Source organism: Antedon mediterranea, chromosome 1, assembly GCF_964355755.1.
Source record: "Antedon mediterranea chromosome 1, ecAntMedi1.1, whole genome shotgun sequence".
In the NCBI taxonomy this organism is placed as follows: domain Eukaryota; kingdom Metazoa; phylum Echinodermata; class Crinoidea; order Comatulida; family Antedonidae; genus Antedon; species Antedon mediterranea.
In genome coordinates, this window is record NC_092670.1 from 35414215 (window position 1) to 35433239 (window position 19025).

A 19025-nucleotide genomic window follows, 5' to 3' on the forward strand; every position below is an offset into this window, starting at 1 on the left:
ACTAGTTTACACCAAAATTAAATGGAACAATCCTCATTATTGGTACTATTTGTACGGCAACGTGTACTAAGGGCAAATAGCAGGTAGTACGCTACGGAACGCTCCATTTTACTCCCGGTACAATCAAATTAATATTTACAACATTGAAATATACATATTTATCATTTAGGTTTAAATATTTCTCAAATATTATATAAAATTAAAATGTAATTATATTTTATTTATTCAATTAAATTATTATTCGATTAAATATGATAGGACGTACCTGCAAACGTTTGTTTAATTCAACTGTAAAATGGAACAATCCTCATTTTGGTGACACGTGCGTATACGGCAAAGTTAAAAAATAATAACAAAGGGCGAATAGAATGTGGTGTGGTTTGAATAAATGAGATGTAAACACGAAGTGATGGCAGAATTTCGGTTTGATTTTGTAGTTAAAGATAACGATGTTGAGACTGATTACCCATTAGAAACGCTGAAAAGTAATTGTGTATTATCAGTGCATATTAAAATATTAATTAATACTGTAGTAGTATTATGTATTTGCCTCCTAGCCTGACCCTAGGCTACTCACACACTGTTTATATACTACTACTACTACTGTATGTACTCTCTAGCGTGAGTAGGCCTATATAGTCCTACTACAGACATCTACAGTAGCTAGGCCTATTCTATTTATGCCTACTTGATTCAGATGATACAGACTCCCAGGGTGTATATACTATATTTAACTATAATACTGTACTGTACTAGCAAACTATTTCTCTTCTAATTTAGTAAGTAACAATACTACAGTGTCAGTAAGTAGGCCTACTAAATTCTAATACAGGGTACAGTAACAATTGTCGTATTCGATTGAGAACTTTCAACATAAAGATTCGTTGAGTACTTTTTGTATTCGAATTGTAAATTTGTGCTCAACAGAAAGTCATTTGAATAGAAAACGTTGACAACGAAAGCTTTTTCGTTTAAGAACAATCTCAACGCTCAAAATACTCTGTTAAAGAAGTACTCAACGGAAAAACTACTCAACGGTCCACTCGAATACGCTAAATGTCTTTTTTTATTCAGCTGCAGCTGTTCCCGAAAGTACTACTTCAGCAATAGGGCATAAAACATCATCAAAAAGTGCAGAAGAGCTCATCGTTGATCTGTCAGCTGTGGAAGACCAGGTTATATCATACTGTTTTATTTTTGTTTCTTACTGTTACATAATCAATGTTGCAAGAATGTAAAAACATACAGTAGTATGAAAGTATGTAGTATGAAAATGTCCTGAATGATCACCCCTCAATAATCTTGACACATTCTGTCTGAATAATTTCAACTTTATAACAAAATGAAACATTGTAACAAACTGTAAACAATATTGTGTTTTCTTTTTTTCAGATTAACCCTGATGACATTGATGTTATTCAAGTTGGAGATATTGATATCAAATACATAAATTCAACAGGGATAGAAGAAGAGATCAGGATAGAGGAGTGTGAAAGGGATAATAAAATCACCAATTCAGACAATTTGGCAAAAGCCATTTTAAACCGTTCAGATTTAATCAGTGGGGTTTATGAAGGTACTAAGTGTACATTAAAAGGGCACTCAGAGAGTGCAAACCTCCACCTATAATATTAAAACTAAACGTGTTCCCATAAAGCTAGCTATGAACCCATCCTTTAAAATCTTATGAAAATCGAGCAATAACTTTTTGAGTAATCCTGCTAACAAATATAGAAATAAAGAAACACACCCAATTGACCTCATAACCATTCTGGCAGAGGTAATAAGGTTGATCATTGTTATCGTGTTTTTAAGCCACTAAACACAACAAAAACTTACAGTGGTATATATATATAATAAATATTAAAATATCATGTAAATTAATTTCAAAATTAACTCCTTCTTCTGTCATGTTAGTGCTGCAGCCATTTCTGGGTTTGAATCTACCATATAAAATGCAAAAAACTCCATAAGATGCACTGTATCATCATGTATCTATGTTCTGCGTATTTAATTCTTGTCTAACAACAATCTATTTGTTTAACCTTGGCCTCAGGTGGATTGAAAGTATGGGAGTGCTCTTTAGATCTTGCCAATTTCCTAGCACAAGAAATCACATCATGTGAACATCTTGACGTCCTGGAGTTAGGATGTGGAGCTGGTATCCCAGGGTTATATCTTATGGCACAGGGTGCTCTAGTACATTTTCAAGATTATGTAAGTTTTAGGTATAGGCCAATAAAAGAGTGCAATTAGTCATTGGGGTGTCGATGTGCCTATAGTATCACAACTGATGTTGCATGATACTTAGCCTAAAGTTGCCCTTATGTCGACGTGGAAATCAACTGAACTGTGTTGACATTAGTGCTCCGAGCAACTGACAGGCACAACAAAAATGTTGACATAAGCTTAGTTGCTTTCACTTGTCAATGTCTGGGACTGGAAACATCAAATCAAGTCACACGTATGGTATAGGTAACTGTGATCAGTTCAATTTTACCGTAAAAGAGCCTGGGCATACACAACTATGAAGCGCACCGTACAGTTTCAGTATTGAAGTAAGTGCTCACACACTAGTTCCTTTCAGTTCTTTCGGTTGCTCAAGATGTCAACATAAGCGGTCTCATGCAACTATAGTTCCTTTCAGTTTGGTTGAGTTGAGTTCCATGTCGAGTTCTGTTACCCTTTAGTTCCAAATAATGTTTGACTATCTAAATTTCTTAAAATTCTAATTTACTTCACCTGTTTTTCATTAATAGAATTCCGAAGTACTGGAGCGATTAACTGTGCCAAACGTGATTATGAATCAACAGAATAGAGACGATCAAAAAGGAGTTAAAAATAAGAAAGAAAATCAAATAAAACAATCTTGTCGTTATTTCATTGGTGACTGGTCCGATATGACAGATGTCCTAAAAACCAACAATATACCCAACAAGTAATTTATTTCTATTCTGAAGGCAGTGCATTCATTCAAATTCACATTTATTCAGCAATATAAATATTTACATTACAGAGATCTTACAGAGACAAGTAATTGTCTGTAGTCGTAAGACCCTTTGGAGAAAAAAAATATAATCACAAAGAAAAAACATTTTAAAGGTACAACAAAAAAATAAGTAAAAGTGTGCATACATTCATTATATACATCGACAAAATGGCATATTCCATAATATAAAACAAACTAATACATATGTATCTAAAAACACCTTGTTATATTAATATGTTGAAGCTAAAAAGAAAAAATGTGGTATAAAATAAAAAGCATCTCAAAATAATATTTCCATCTTGTGAAAGTCAATATACTACTGTACTGGTAGATAGTCTTAATAAATGATGGAATGTTTTTTTTTGTGAATACACAATGAGTTACAAAACAGGGTTTTTTATAATAATATTTGTATTTTACTCTTTATTAAGGTATGACGTAATACTGACATCTGAAACAATTTATAATGTGTCTTACTATGAACGCCTTCATGATCTATTCTCAGCTTCATTAAAACCAGCAGGCTGTGTGTATCCTTTTGATGAAATAAAATCTAGAAAACTAGTGCTTTGGCTGGGGTACTGTACTGTAGGTCCAGGATTTCTGAAATGGGAAACAGAGGCGTGCTATCCAACCCCCTACTGTACACCCCCTTAATAGAGAAGAGGCCCCCTAAGCTCTTATAAATATTACAAAAGGTATAATAAACAAAATGATCCCAAACAATATGGTCTTGAAAAATATACCCCCCCCCCCTCCCCTACATCCCTCTTCTAGATCCCCAAAAATGTAGTTAAGCTCTGTCTACACTACTACACTAGTTTGAAAAAAACAAGTGTTATGTGCTCAAATATAGTATTGATATACCCAAACATGGTAGTAATATGACATCATCATGTGCATCATAAAGGGGCACGTCACATTTTGATAGTGTAGACAGAGCTTACACTAAAGTATGTTGGGTCAGGGAAAGGTTTTCGTGCTTTAGATAACTTCTTAACTTGTTATCAGATATGTAGCAGCAAAGACACACTACTTTGGAGTAGGTGGTGGCACCAGAGTCTTTGAAGAATTTGTTATCAAAAAGCAAATGTTTAACATTAGTTGTTGTTGGAAAAATAATGAAGGTAATATTACAGTTTTCATTTCACTGAATCTATAAATACAGTACTTTACAAATACCATTTTTAGTATTTAATTTTTAACATGATTACACAATGTGTTCTTTGTTCTTGATAGGTTTACAACGTGAAATTTTAAAATTGGAATTCAAAACATAGAAGAAATTAAATTGGTTTTAGATTCGTGAAATGATTAAAAGACCAAGAACGACAGACGATAAGGTGGAGCAGATTTTACCAGAATGGGAGACAGACGATAATGTGAAGCAGATTCACGATCCATGCGTCTTAAGCTCTGTCTACACTGTCAAACTTTATGTGACAACAAATGTGATGTGCCCATATATGGACATAATGATGTCATATCACTCTACCATATTTGGGCACACTTTCGCCTATAATTGTTGTTAGTATGTATTGTAGTACTACGTTCGAGAAAAGATTAAAACATAAAACAAAGTCATGTTATCTAGTAGTATTCAACACTTTTATTTAAATATTGTATATATAATGATGATAAATAATATTTACTATTCATTTTATAAGCCACACTATGATTTACCTATTCACAGCATATGAAAATCTTCAAAATTTTACCACTGTTTTAATTGTGCCCTTAAACAAGCACAATGTCTAGAATAAGGTACTGCAAATACTGTAGTATGTAGACACATAATAGAACCAACAAATTTAAATACATTATAATTTTATAGAATAAGTTTACATGGAGTTGAATGTCAACATGAGCCTGGTAATTACAGTGTCAGTTCAGATCTTTTTAAAGGACTTTTAACACGGAGCAGTGTACTTGAGTCATTAATATAACTATTGCCATGGAAATACTGAATTATATACAGTAGTACACTATTTATCATTTATAACTAATAGTATATTAAGTATATTTATTGTCCAAAAAAGACCCACAGTGCCACAAATAGCCTAAACTGTAACATTTTTTTACAATACAAAAATTCAAAAGAAAACTACATAATAGTTAGTGTTGAGTTATAATTAAGTGCATAAAAACCTGAAAGCTTGTAACACTCCCACCTACCTTTTGAATATCTGAAGCCTAACTTGCAATTACTTACTAGGAAGACCGTTAGATATCATTGCATTTATAGGCCAGCCCTGCCCCTTACAATTATAATTAGCTGTACATCTTCTAGGCCTAGGGTTGTTGTCGTTCATATACCCAATCACCTTCTCCATTATGTAATAGTACTTGATCTACTGTTTCATTTTCTCTGAGCTTTCTAAAGACGATCCTGTCGTGGATTCGATTGCTTTGACCTTGCCAAAATTCAATTTGATCTGGAATCACTATATACCCTCCCCTGTACAAAACAATGTTTTTGATAATTTTATAACTGATCTTAAATGTACAGAATATAAAAATGTCAATAGAGTAGGGCAAAGATCTTGAATCCTTTTTTTTTCTAAGAAAATTATGAGAGTCAAATGGCAGTGCGATTAAGGCAGGGGTACCGTTTACTGTACCCAAAGAGCCAATAATATTGGAATTTGGTTCGTGGCGGACTCGCTCCTACCTATTTGATATAAATAGTGGGGAGGGGATAGGGGAGGCTGTAAAAGAACCTCAGAATTAGTTGTAGAATTTTAAAAGTTACCAGAAATCAGGCTTTGGTATAAGTTTACTTTCATCTTGGTATTTCAATTCCAATTCTTCCTGTTTTTTAATTAGTACCTAAAAAAAAAAATCAATTTTTAATTACCAGCTTTGACATTTACCATCTTATGATGTAAGTTATGATGTAAGTTGCAATGTAAGGCAATCTAACAACAGGACACAGCTCACCTTGCTAAGATAGGAACTCCTAATAGTCCTTTGATCTTATTTCTGGCTGCGACAACAATACTGTACTATGTACTTATTCTCTGCAACGCGCAGTGTCTGTTAAGGAATGTGGAACTGATCGTGTCGCAGCCACAGATAAACCCTTTGATCTCTGGAGCTCAGCATCCTGTTGTTAATGTTAGATTGCCTTGCTTTAAACTCATCAATAAAATTGAACAAACATATTTACTGTTACTCGGATTTGCTATCAAAAGTTTGTATTTTAAATGTTTTTTGATATTGCATGCTTCTATTTTTCACATATTTATGCTACCTTTGTTAAAATGGAAGTTTACTATAGACCATGGCAAAAAAAATTAAAACAAAATATGGACTGGCAATGCTATATAACTCTCCAGATGTTCCATGTTGGCACCTCTGTGTTATTGTTTATAAATGCACTATTACGTTATATTTAATTGAACATTGCTTACATCTCTGCTGCTGATTGGTTGGCTTTGATTGCTAACAGTTGCACCTATTTGACTACATCTTGGTCTTGAATGGAAGTATTTACACGACTCCTCCTCAGACAACCTCCTCACTTTTCCGTCAATCCGAACCTGTAATTAAAATGCAGAAACCCATTATGGTATAACAATATCGTACAACAATGTGACTGTGATGAACGTCAGTTTACAAAAACAAAACACGTCCTACGTTCAAACGACACATACACTAAACATACACGTTCAACTAAAATTTCCTTTCGGAAATTTTTTAAATTTTAATTATTTTATAAAGCAAAAAAGAACAGCGTTGTTTTACAAAAATCTATAGACCATTTAATAAGCTCAAAAAATAAAAACTGGTGGGAAAGGGTATACATGCTCAAAACACAATAATGTGTTAAGTTGTTTGATTTTCAATCTACCGTCTTCGGTGCACAAACTTGTTTAGAACTGTGCTTTTTAGTATGTGTTCAATGTAGCACAGTAAGTCATAAAACATCATACCTGCTTGTTTAAAGGTTCCCAATAAAACACTAAAGATGCATATGGATTCTCTTTCTGAAAAAAGACAAATTTTAATTTAATAAATATCGTTGTTTATCAATTATCATCAGTATTCAATCAGTCTTTAAATTTACATTATTTTTGCATCTTGTATCCTCTGCCTGTGAATGAAAAATGAAATAACAAAAATATGCACAAATCTTAACAACAACAAACTGCTTAAGTTTTCCTAAATTTGAATTAAGAGTTTATTTTGTACAGATCAAGAAGCCTCCAAAAGTGCTAAATTTAAACCATCTTTTCACTTACAAGTTCTTTCCCTTTGCGACTGTTAAAGTTTGTATAGAACTTGAAACCTTCCCTGCAGTAGCCCTTCAAAAGTACCATTCGGGCTGATGGTCTACCTTCTCTAAAACAGTAAATGTGTTATTGATTATAATATAAATATTAAATGTAGTATTTATAAGAGCCATAAATGTCTCTGAATCTAAATAAAAATTGATCAATTGTGTATATAATACTTAATAAATTACATTAATATGAACTTTGGCCAAAAATAAATGTTGGTTTTACGTCCAGGATTTGAATTTGAATTACTTTAATTATTAGCCAGTGTGATGTACCAACATGAGAATGATAGGGTAAAAGTCCAAACTCTTAACAGTAATCATTCAATCCAACATTCAATACATTTTAAATTGAATAGACGTAGGGGGAAAAATAGCAAATCAGAGGAGGCGTGAAAATATTCTGTTTTATTTGGCCTATTAAGATCAATTTATATTTAAATTTTCTCAAACTTTTTTTAATTAATTAATTGACAACATGATGAGGACTTCAAATTCTCTCTCTCGATTCACCACACCTGATGTTGCACCTGATTAAAATGCGAAGCTCATCTAAATTTCTTACTTTGTAGCTGTGGCAATGGTCATTTTATTTCCTTCTTCAATCTTGTCATTATTGCATGCTTCCTTAAACCAAGCGTCGAATTGTTGAATGGGATCTTTGCTAGAAAGATGACATTCCAAAAACGCTTCATGTTCGCTTTTGTATGCCGTCCTCATATTAGCCACTTCTACATTGTTTATGTCGTTAATTATGCCCGACATACTCCAAAAGTGAGACGTGCTATTTACAAGACACTTTGGCACCGGACTGATAAGACGTTTTAAAATAAAACCTCTGAATAGAAACATCAAATCTTAAAAAAAAACATACAATTTGTTCAATCTGTAAAGGCTTTGCCACTGAATACAAAAAGCCTACCTAAAAAACCTAGGCCCTTTAGTACAGGCCTACTCTATTCAGAAATTATAACTTATTTAAAGTTAATATGATCATCAATCAAGCTGCGAAGTTAATGTTAACCCAGCCTTATAGTTCAGGCATAGAATGCTACTAACTAGGCCTAGCCCTCAAGAAGGCTAAGCTCACTGTGTACAGCAGTAGCAAGCCAAGGTCTAGGCATAGCTACTGGGTATGCTTAGTTAGCTGCTGTAGCTAGCCTCTCTATTAGGCTAGTTAGGCCCTGCTGGCCTGGACCTGCTGGCTGGGCGGACCTGGCCACAACACAACTTCATTCTCACGAGCCTACCAAACTTCATCATAATGCGTCTTCTACTTCCATGGATCGACTTGCTTAGTATTTATCAGGGATCTCCTTTATCAGATGCCTAATTTGTTTAGAACAGAATATATGAAAATACTAAAAAGATTACGAATCCAATCAATAGGAATTCTACTTTTTTTTATTTTAAAGCTTACCTGTGTTACATAACCAAAGAAATGTTTTTAATAACCGGCGGCGGCCAAACAAAGGTCATTTGTCATGGATGAATGATTCTGCGATTAGTCGATTATTAATATGGGGAGAGAGAGATGTCGGTCTCCAATCAGAGAAGGGTGGATACAAATTAGTAATAATTCATTTCACTTTATTTTTCTAATATCAATAATTTATCAATCTCATTAGTAAATGCCTGAGAAATTTACTTCTTAATTTTCTGTAAGATTTCATTAACATGAGATGCACGCAAATTACAATATGAAATATCCATCATTGTAAACTATATACTACAGGCCCGCTGTCTAAGCATGTATATTAAGAAGATGGAATCCCATGGAATACAAAGTTAGGCCTACAACATGAACAAGAACACTTATACAGTACTAACAATCAAAACGCCAATAAGAAAAGTTTTGCATTTAAATGTGCAAGATAGTAGGCCTATAGAAACTGAATTTCTGAATTTCATATCTAATATTTTTTTTCACACTATAGATAAATTTCCTTTCGGAAAACTAATAAAACCACTTGTTTTTAATTGAATGCAAAAATATATAGACTATTTAATAACCTCAACTGTTATTGTTTTCAGAGGTAGGTTTTGTAAAAATCCTTTCAATAACATTCTTAAAAATAATTTGACCAACATTAAAATGCTCACATTATCGTGATATTGAACTTCTGATGACCCGTTAAAATGTATAAATATAAATAATATATAAAAGCTATTTAGAAACTGAACCTTTACTCTTTAACCTGCATTCAATTCAATTTATTTCGAATTTTATATGAACAATACATACAATAAACATACATACACTTGCACAATGCTAGATCCCGGGGACCTCAACAGCGAACTCAATCGCTTTGATGGGAAGAACCTTGAAAAATCATATATGAAACACCGTCATGTGTCTCAATACAACGATACTATATAGTCACAGCATACCATAGCAGGCCTATGACTATAATACGGTACATTATTCTGGAAACATTTCGAGTGTTTCAAACCTTTGAACTTCTAACATTTATTGCAACCGATTCATTAGTCTTGTGGCTAACTATCATTTTGATTGTTTGAGCTTAATAAACGTGACAACGACTTAGAGGCTCGTGCACTAGCATCGGCACTCTAGATAATAAATCCAATCTAAAAAACTGGTCCGCGACACTAAAATTACCTAAGTAATTTTGGTAGATTTGCTAAATATTAATTTACTTACAGAACGACAAGTTAAAATACAAAAGACGATGAATAAGTTCTATTTACAATAAATATTCATAAGAAGTGGTTATTTATAACTTATATCATAACTACACTACATTTAACGAAGTTGATGACAATTTCGGAAGATAATTTCCTCATGCTTGATTGCCACTAGAGACGCAACACAAAGACGTACGGTAACGCAACGTAAGGCAGTTGAGCAATCACAATTAGCGATAAATTATGCGAACTGTCGCTTATCATTGGTCAACACGCTTGCGTTGCGTTTACGTCCTTGCGATACATCCTAGTGGGAACCAAGCTTAAGCAAAAACATATAACATTTAATACAAAATTAAACTTCAAAATCAAAGACTCGTATCCATCATTGTAAACTGCATTGTTGCCGAAGAAACGAGGTCTGACGTAGATGCCTGACTGTCGGATGATTTTCGTTTTTGTCGATTGTGGCGTCGCTTCCTCAAGTGATTCTTTACATTCAAACATGATAGAGATATCTTCCATTGCTCACGAACATCTTTGTATCGAGCGCAGTGAAACACGAAGATAAAAAATCCTTGGAAGGTTAATCCAATAACAAACAATGCCTACAATAATAAAATAAAAAATAGTAATAACTTGCAACACCTAGAGTCTTAGGTTAAATAGAAATAATGGTTGAGTATTTAGCGCCTAAACACGTTTCTAAAAGTTTGTAAAAAGCAGTGGGTAGATGTTACACATACAGTACTACAACTTACATCTTTCACAGTGGCCCCTTCGTGGCGAACTGCTGCCAAAAACGGCGTTAATTTGTCTGTTTACAACGACATTAGTTTGAGAATTTAATTTAGCTGTTCAATGGTTACTAAAAGAATACATAACGCGTATACCGCATGTAGCTAGTCCCGGGGTTCAATACTGACCTACGTGCCAGGGTTGTAACTCACGACTCTTTAACTCCACTCCCTACTAAAGCCTCAAATGTAATTTATAAGCACGAAATTATGAAATACTTTATCCATCCTGTAATTGGCGAGTTTGCTCGCTGTTGGATGCGTATGAAATATAAACAAAATATACATAAAATTTACAAAAATAATTACAATTGTCCTACCTGGCATACGATTTGAGTTACTTGCAGCGGAGTGTTGACTGAATTGTAATTGATGATAGCAGCCGCACCAAACACCCACGTAAGACCAAGAAGAACAAATAAGGCAACTGCACCTCTTAGCTGACTCAAACGATAGTCTCTATTGTCTGAAATACAATATTTGAAGATAAAAATAATAACATACTAAATCGTCACCAGGACTAGTTACCTGACGCGCGCACACGCACCGTAAATCATTGTGTGGGAAATTGCGATATGATCAACACGCCAAAAGCTTTCACTTAAGAATATTAGACCCATTCACTTGGAACTTTCATTCAGGATTAAGAGTTTAAGTAAATGGTGACTCGATCTGGCAAAACTGGCAAATATTTTTTAAATAATGAGAAACTATAAATTATTCAATTTATAAATTTGAAAATGACTCAAGTAGATTACAAGAAAAACAGCGTTTGAAAGTTTGCAATAAAATTGTTAAGCTCATAAAATTACCATAATCATGGTTTTGAGTGTTTCCACTTTCATTGACATTAGACGGAGATGATGATGCTGGTTAATTTTTGCCTAAATAATGGCAACTTAACTACTTGATACATACTGTCATGCTGTGCTTTGTCTTTAATCACTTTAAGAACAAGTCCAAAAACCGTTGCGTTGAAAATAACTATCAATGCCATGGGAAAAACAAACACCCAGTAGAAAGTTTTTCTACGCAAGGTGCATCTAAAAATGTAATAACAGCATGGTTAGTGTATAGTATATAGTACTTCATTTTCAGTTTTGGAAAGAGAGAAGCTTAAAAGTAGTCTGCACTAACAACTAACAACTTTAGCAAATTTGTCTGCAAAATGTTTTTTACCGAGTATGATAATAATGTAAAGTGTGCTCTCGTAGACTTCTCTGCAACCTTGCTTTATGCAGTTTGCCCGTCCATATACTAGCAAATTTAAAACAAACAGCATAAGCATTTCCTTTAGAAACCTAAATACTGATCTACATCTACAATTATGTAGTGTGGATTTATTATTATTGATGAAAAGGTTAAATAAGAGTGTCATCATTTCTATACACTATCGAACTTTATGTGACAAAAAATGTGATGCGCCCATGGAAATGATGATGTCATATCACTACCATATTTGAGCATATCACTATCATAATTTGGGCACATCACATTTTTTTCGTCAAACTAGTTTGATAGTGTAGTAGACAGAGATTTAGATCATCCAACTTACGTGAATGCACAGTTCGAGTATGTTCCATCATAACATTCCATAGAAAGGAGAAATGGAGTAGAGACTATAAATAATGGCAGCCCTGTAATAACAAATAGTTTCCTTATTCAAACGTGTCCTTTTTGCAATTAAATTTCACCATCATGGCGATCGTTACTGCTAAATATAGGCCTATTGAAACAACTTTGTCTTTTAGCGTTTTACAACAAATACACATTATTTTATTATTATTGAATTGAATTGAATTGAAATTTATATTTATACTGCTGGGTAACCTCTTATTTTCACCATAAATTCCTAGCAGCTAGTGACTATTTGATTCTATATTTTCTTCTTGTGTCGTGTTTGTTTAATTTGTTGATTTGTATTATATTCGTAAAATGTATCTTTTGCCTGAATAAGTAAAAGAAAAAAAACCCAGAAAAAAACTTGCCCCATGCTATGATACCGCTTCTTAGTACAAAATGCGAAGTGTATTGTGTAAACACTTTCACCAGGGCCAGGTACAGGTTCACAGCTTCTACTCCATTCCACATCATGGATACAAGTATGAAGTATGAACGAAGAAAGTTTGCCACACGGCAACCACGTATTCCACTAGTCATGGTTGAACTGATTACGAGTACCAACAGAAGTAGCAATACTGAAACGCTCAGATTGACAAGGATCAAAGTCGGGCGACCTCGTCGTAAGTTGCTAATGATAAATGGATTATGGTAAAATATTACATTGACGTCACATCATCAAAATGAGAACAAACTTCAATCAGCTACGTAACTAGATTGACGTTTGTGAATAAATAATTACCAAAATATGAGTTAAAGGAGAATTATTTTTAGCACTTTCAATGGCATTACACAGTGGTACTTTGCAGAATGGTGGTAATATGGAGGTAGTCATTCGGAGTCTGCCTGCACTAAGAGATTATATATGTTACAGTAGACATTTATTGGCTGTTCAATGTGTCCCCTCAATACTGTTGAAAAGGGGTAGGTCTACTAAACATCGTTATTGCCACTCTAGTTTCAAAGGTGTCTCACGCAGAAGGGTGTGCCAAATGAGAGGATCTACCGAATATTCTTTTAATATAAGCATTGGTAGGCCTACAACTTACCGATATATAGCATACGTCATTATTGTCAAAATTAAGCTAATTGTAGATAATATATACCCAATATAACTGACAATAGCAATGCCTTTGGTGTAAGGAAATCCCTGTAAAAACAAAGAGAGTAAACTGTTTGGAAATAAAATAATTTTTGTACTACATTATTGCAGTAGTAGCATTAGGCATACAACTCTTCCTCTACGACAAAACATGTTGTACTTCTAATGGAATGCTCGAGTGATATTCTAGGTAAAATCTGAAGTAGGCCGGTTTTTTAAAATATTTATTTTAAAGTATGCCTATTTTGTTTATTAGCCTTGAATTTGATCTCGATAATTGTAATGGATTATTAGTTTTAGTATTGTTGTAAATACTGGTCGGTCTGAAACCAATACAAATCTTGTGATATTGTGTAACGATTTAAAAAAAGGTTCACGGTAACAAGTACACATAAAACCATGTCTGGTTCGTCCACAACCATTTACAAATACACTATAGGTAGTCTGTCTATCGAATAAATACAAACAATATTTACCAGCCAATCGAATGAGCCCGATGGTGCTTCGGTGGGTTTTTTTGTTGGCGGGATTAACTCTTCAATGAGACTTATCAAATCAAGATCGTGGCACAAGCATCGTGTGAACGTGGCATTAGTATAATTCAAATGACATTCGGCTTCAGACCATGATAGTGAAACTAACAACATAAATAAAGATTGTAATAATAATTAGATAACGATGTATACATGCCAATTAATTAGTAAATGTGGTAGTTTTGGTGAATAATAGGACGGTTCTAAAAGGTGATGGCTCAAACACTGGTTAGAATTATTACCATCATGTTTCTTGTAGCCAAACTAGTAGCACACCAAGAATGATGCTATTTTATGTACAGTAATTACTTTGAAAATTAATCAATTATCTACTAACAATGTTACCGTATTATATAGTTCAGTATCTAGTTTAGTTAAATCACTAATTTAGTAATCGATATACTTATGTATGTATGTTATAAATACAATAAAAACAATTGAACAATTCAAATTATATTGTTAGATACCTACCTGGCGTGAATTCCAGGTCGGAAATTGTCACATTTAGTGGTGTAATGTCTCCAGCAGCGCATTGGAAACTTGGTCTTTCATACTACAAGATACAGCCATTTAAAAAAAGAATTTAATATAAAAATAATAAAAGTACCTTAGTAAAGTTTTGCAAAGATATTAGGCCTATAGATTAATTGTAGATTTTTGGAAGAACGCTTTTTGTAGATATAAATAGTAGGCTACATCAGTTTGTTCATTCTTCTTACCAAATCATGATTTTCAACAAGGTGATGGAACGTCACATATATTGGTTCAGTCAGAGAATCAACCGCTTTATCGTCTGCGAACGCATGTACATAAACCATGACGTTGTCGCTTACAGGAGTTACGTCACCAGTAACGGGAATGAAAAATTTGGTTGTGTAGTACACAATAACTGCTGACCTAACAACTGTTGAGCCACTACTACTCTTCGTATTCATTCTGTCAGTATCACCGTAGAACTTGAACGCTGTAAAATTGCAAGGTGGTTAACTAAATGACCTTAAAATTCCCAATAATCAAAAATTAAAAATTCTGTATAGTTAGGCCTAAAAGTTTCATCACCTTAGAAGGCCTAGCCCTACTTACATTTAGGCTCCCAATCTGTTACTTCGATAGTAAGAACAGTTGTTCCTTCACTGTCACCATCTCCACAGGCACTTGAAGAAAAGCTAAATTGACGTGGCAAGTTAAACCATCCGCTGCCTTTCGGTTGATTCAATTCAATCATGAGGTTAGCGGAATAATGTTCAATTTTCTCTGAATTCTGCGGAAAAATCACCGCCTCTGTATACTTCTCCAGGCTATTCGCTAAGCTGTTAAATAATATTAATAACATTTATTATAAATTTAAAGCACACGAGTATACGAAATCAAAAAAGTAGGCCTACTATCTAAAGCAATACTGTTGCAACATTACTTGTGATCCGTAGTGTTTTCTATATGTTTTTTGTAATCTATTTAATTTTGTCTATAACAATTTTCCATCGCATTTTCTGTATAGATAAATAATTATAATTATTACTCAATTGATTATTCTTTTTACCTTAATGTCGCATCCTGCGATTTATGAAGGATGTCCAATGGAATATCTAGGATATTACTTGCAATAAAAACCAGTAGGTCACCGACTGAAGGCATCAGGTCAAACACTTCGGCCATCCCGTAGCTTTGTACAAGTTCGACGATGGCTGCCGTAACTTTCACATCTTCCTCAGTCAGCAAAGTTTCGTTTCTGATTAAAGATTCGACGGTCTTTAAATACACAATTACTTCTGTTGTGTTTCCTACTTCACGTCTGTTCTGTAAAATACCATTTACTAAAATTTGTTTTCTTTCTGTGCAAATATTTTAAAATGAGATTGATGATAATGATCATGTATAAGAAAATTAAATAATGTTATAAAGATGTTTGAAAACAAAAAGGTTATTTAAACCAAACGTCTTTGTATAAACTTTTAAAACTTCTTTTGTAAGTGTATTATAGAAAAATATAAGAAAATTAAATGAAAAAAGGAGGTACGGAATTCAAAGTGAATTTACAAGATTTAAAAATGTTACTGAAATCAAATTGTTAATGATATTAGAAATTTAAAAAATGTGATAAATAATATGATTTTATGTGATGACATGAAAGATGATATTAATGTGAATAAAAGTGGTGTTTATGCCACAAAATAGAAAAAAAACATCTGTTTTCAAATTGATTTATTTTTTACGCCTTTAGCTTGTAGATTGCTCTTCTATCTTACCGCCGATGCAAATCCTTTTCATTTATTCATCCATGACCTACTTTGCTTAATTATATATTATTACAATTCTACATTACATTTACCATTGTCTGTAGAGATGATTCGAGACTGTCCTGTAACTCTTCAAGTACCAGTGTGATGTTCGAGTGCCATCTACACATGTCAGTGACTGCTGCTCCCCATGTAGAGTTAAGAGAAAACGGCATCCGTCTAATTAAAAAACCCTGCGGTGGAGGAATGCACGGCCTGTATGCCATGGAGCTAGGATGGTAGAATGGCCATACACCATTGGGACAGGGAAGGTAAGCATAACTTCCCGCAGTAGTTGTATTCCACATAAAATCACCCTTCAAATCATCGGTTGGGTCACTCCAGCAGATATCTGAAACATAGGTATACCACAGAAGTTATTGTATGCCTAATGATTTGTTAACATGTGTTTTTCAAACTAAAAAAGGGATTACTTTTTTTTATTAAACCTTTTCTGACTTCAAGCAGCATTTGTTATGTAATTGTCCAATAGTTAAAAGGATATGGAACTTCCTCCAAGAAAAAAAGGACAGTATTTTTAATACAAAATTGATACAATTAGAATCATTTATAAATCAAAGATGAAATTGTTAGAGATTATAATAATTTTTATGAACCTTTATTTTATTTTATAAGGAGATGGAAATCTATGTTGTTTTTGTTTGCTTTTAATTTTAATTTTAATATGATTATGTTTTCCTTTGTAATGTCTTATAATTATGAAAAAGATAGATAGATAGATTTTTCAAGACACATCCATTCACTGATAATACACATTTAGTTCATGTATAGTATAACATGTTTGGATTGAACAATTTATTAACGTAACAAGAAAACATAGGTCTGGCCATACCTAGATAAGCATTTTTAATTAATTATTTAACATTGCGCGTTTATAATTGGCAAAATAGCAATAATCTTCTTTACATCTAATGGAGTGACGGGTAATGTTTGGTGTACTAGTTACTAAACATACTAAACAATCAAATTGTAGGCATGTATCAAGTTATCGTGTAATTCTTCGTTCGCAGATGTTCTTAATGATACGGGATAATGATAAGCCAATAACTAAGCACCGGATACTCATACACGGTATTATAAGTTCGTAACAGGGAAATTCATCATAATATTCATACAAAACAGATTTCCTATGGAAAGCTCCATTAGAGTTCTCGCTAAAGTTTGGATTCAACCATGCTTTACATCGGTGGACGTCTTAAACAATTGTAATACCGGGTGTTGACGAAAAACAAAGTTAATTTGACAATAAAAGCTGTTCAAAAGTTATCAATGATTGGTCCACGGAACTATTTAACTTACCGTACCAGGTTAAATAACTAAACCTGAACGGACCGGCATTTTATATACGGTATCTAAAGATTGTATATGCTTAAAGGTAAAAACGGTACTGTACATAAGATTTTCCACTCCCGTGCGCATTACGCAATTTCATCACGTGTCACACACGATACTTATTTTTAAAATTACATGCGAGCATTTTTCAAAGGAGTGCTTAACAGTTAAGCACTCCGTTTTAGGGAAGATCATCGCAAACGCACATTGACTTCAACTGGAGTGCTGAGTGTTTACCAAACATGTTTCAATAGCCTCTTCCTGTGAAGCTTTTATTTCAAGAGTTTGTTTAACGATTGTAAAGTGTTAAGTAAACACAATTGCGATTGCTTCCAACTGAAGCACTAATAGTTTCACATCCAACAAGCAATAAAAGCAAAGAATATCATGGAAGCATTATTCGTTGGTTGGTGTTTCTTTTATAATTCTTGGAAGTCCAACCAAGAGTGTGTCAAAATATGTTTGATATCACTAACGTTAAGAAAACACCGCCTTCAAGTACTTGGAGTTAATGCACATGGTGTACTAAAGTTCATTGTAGAGGTTCTACCTGTCTATGTATTATACAGTACATTATTTTTATTCAGAAAATTATTCAGGTAACTTTTATAATAGCAGGTTTTGATAAATTATTGGGCTTTTTGTGTGTTTAAAACTGTACTATATAAAACATATTCAGGTAACTTGTATTGTAGCTGGCTTTGATAAATTACTGGGATCTTTGTGTGTTTAAAATTATACTATATGAAAAATTAACTTATATAAAACACAATGAGACTTTTACACATTTCACTGTTGACACGCCTTGATGTGCCTGTTCACATTCACCGAATCATATCAGAGTGATATCTGATGTATCTATTCAAGTTATTAAGTCCGATATACAGATAACTCCGATAGGTCATACTACATACATCAGGTTAAGAGCGCAGAACAAGTTAAACATAGATAAAATAACATTATTCTCACCTGTCCTGCATTCTTCTGTTGAGGGAGCATCCGCATTGTCCTTATGTAATTCTCTGAGTTCTTCAGGACTGGCAATTGTTGGCAAGGGCGCCATGGTTGATAGGAACTCAGGAACGAATCGTGAAGAGAAGTTTCTCAGCAAGTCAGATTTGTGAACAAAATTACCTTGATTATATTTATCTGATATGCTATCTGCTACAGTTTGTTTTATGACAATTATAATAAATAGTTTTAAAATAGTTGATGAACGGTTCTTTTTGGCCATTTTTAATCAACAACATTAATTTCAATAACAGTTATGTCATCTGACAAATTCGTTTAATTGCTGGCCACCTGAAGAAATACAAAGACACTTGCTATTGGTTCACAATTAATGCAAAAATTATAGATGGTATTGGTAGCAAAGTTAACATACAAACACATTATTATAGCCTACGAATATGAAAACAAAGTAG

General features: G+C 33.4%; 3 protein-coding genes across 4 annotated transcripts; 1 reads left to right on the forward strand and 2 right to left on the reverse strand.

The window, feature by feature from the left end:
• Positions 1 to 352: 352 nt before the first annotated feature.
• Positions 353 to 4653, forward strand: LOC140044290 (histidine protein methyltransferase 1 homolog). Its single transcript, XM_072088799.1, has 8 exons — positions 353 to 485; positions 1075 to 1175; positions 1393 to 1576; positions 2057 to 2217; positions 2760 to 2938; positions 3421 to 3519; positions 4001 to 4116; positions 4229 to 4653. Exons 1-8 carry the CDS (start codon positions 389 to 391, stop codon positions 4267 to 4269), a joined length of 978 nt encoding a protein of 325 aa, XP_071944900.1. The 5' UTR covers positions 353 to 388; the 3' UTR covers positions 4270 to 4653.
• A 149-nt stretch (positions 4654 to 4802) lies between these two features.
• Positions 4803 to 8735, reverse strand: LOC140044385 (pyridoxine/pyridoxamine 5'-phosphate oxidase-like). Of its 2 annotated transcripts, none has more exons than XM_072088983.1 (7): positions 8692 to 8735; positions 7837 to 8128; positions 7234 to 7333; positions 6925 to 6978; positions 6403 to 6531; positions 5742 to 5818; positions 4803 to 5447 (listed from the first exon to the last, which is right to left on the reverse strand). In XM_072088983.1, the coding sequence occupies exons 2-7, from the start codon at positions 8121 to 8123 to the stop codon at positions 5282 to 5284; spliced, it is 813 nt and encodes a 270-aa protein (XP_071945084.1). In that variant the 5' UTR covers positions 8124 to 8128; positions 8692 to 8735; the 3' UTR covers positions 4803 to 5281. The 2 variants fall into 2 exon arrangements, with proteins under 2 accessions (XP_071945084.1, XP_071945005.1); XM_072088904.1 differs by lacking the exon at positions 8692 to 8735 and adding an exon at positions 8522 to 8546.
• A 1553-nt stretch (positions 8736 to 10288) lies between these two features.
• Positions 10289 to 18835, reverse strand: LOC140044579 (uncharacterized). Its single transcript, XM_072089154.1, has 13 exons — positions 18571 to 18835; positions 16302 to 16600; positions 15513 to 15769; positions 15056 to 15282; positions 14692 to 14936; positions 14444 to 14525; positions 13916 to 14076; positions 13387 to 13487; positions 12706 to 12968; positions 12273 to 12354; positions 11617 to 11760; positions 11038 to 11161; positions 10289 to 10528 (listed from the first exon to the last, which is right to left on the reverse strand). The coding sequence occupies exons 1-13, from the start codon at positions 18833 to 18835 to the stop codon at positions 10289 to 10291; spliced, it is 2490 nt and encodes an 829-aa protein (XP_071945255.1).
• Positions 18836 to 19025: the final 190 nt, after the last annotated feature.

Bases quoted from the DNA above. Each gene is read 5' to 3' on its own strand.
- LOC140044579 (XM_072089154.1), bottom strand. From the start codon at position 18,835: ATGGCCAAAAAGAACCGTTCATCAACTATTTTAAAACTATTTATTATA. The intron at 12,969-13,386 runs GTAAGTTGTAGG...ATTTATCATTAG, and splicing joins ATGACGTATGCTATATATCG to CAACTTACGACGAGGTCGCC. The intron at 12,355-12,705 runs GCAAGTTTTTTT...TTGTTATTACAG, and splicing joins AAGCGGTATCATAGCATGGG to GGCTGCCATTATTTATAGTC.
- LOC140044290 (XM_072088799.1), top strand. From the start codon at position 389: ATGAGATGTAAACACGAAGTGATGGCAGAATTTCGGTTTGATTTTGTA. The intron at 486-1,074 runs GTAATTGTGTAT...TTTTTTATTCAG, and splicing joins CCCATTAGAAACGCTGAAAA to CTGCAGCTGTTCCCGAAAGT. The intron at 1,577-2,056 runs GTACTAAGTGTA...CCTTGGCCTCAG, and splicing joins AATCAGTGGGGTTTATGAAG to GTGGATTGAAAGTATGGGAG.
- LOC140044385 (XM_072088904.1), bottom strand. The intron at 6,979-7,233 runs GTAAGTGAAAAG...GTCTTTTTTCAG, and splicing joins GTCGCAAAGGGAAAGAACTT to AAAGAGAATCCATATGCATC. The intron at 5,819-6,402 runs GTAAGCAATGTT...TTTTTTTTTTAG, and splicing joins AACCAATCAGCAGCAGAGAT to GTACTAATTAAAAAACAGGA.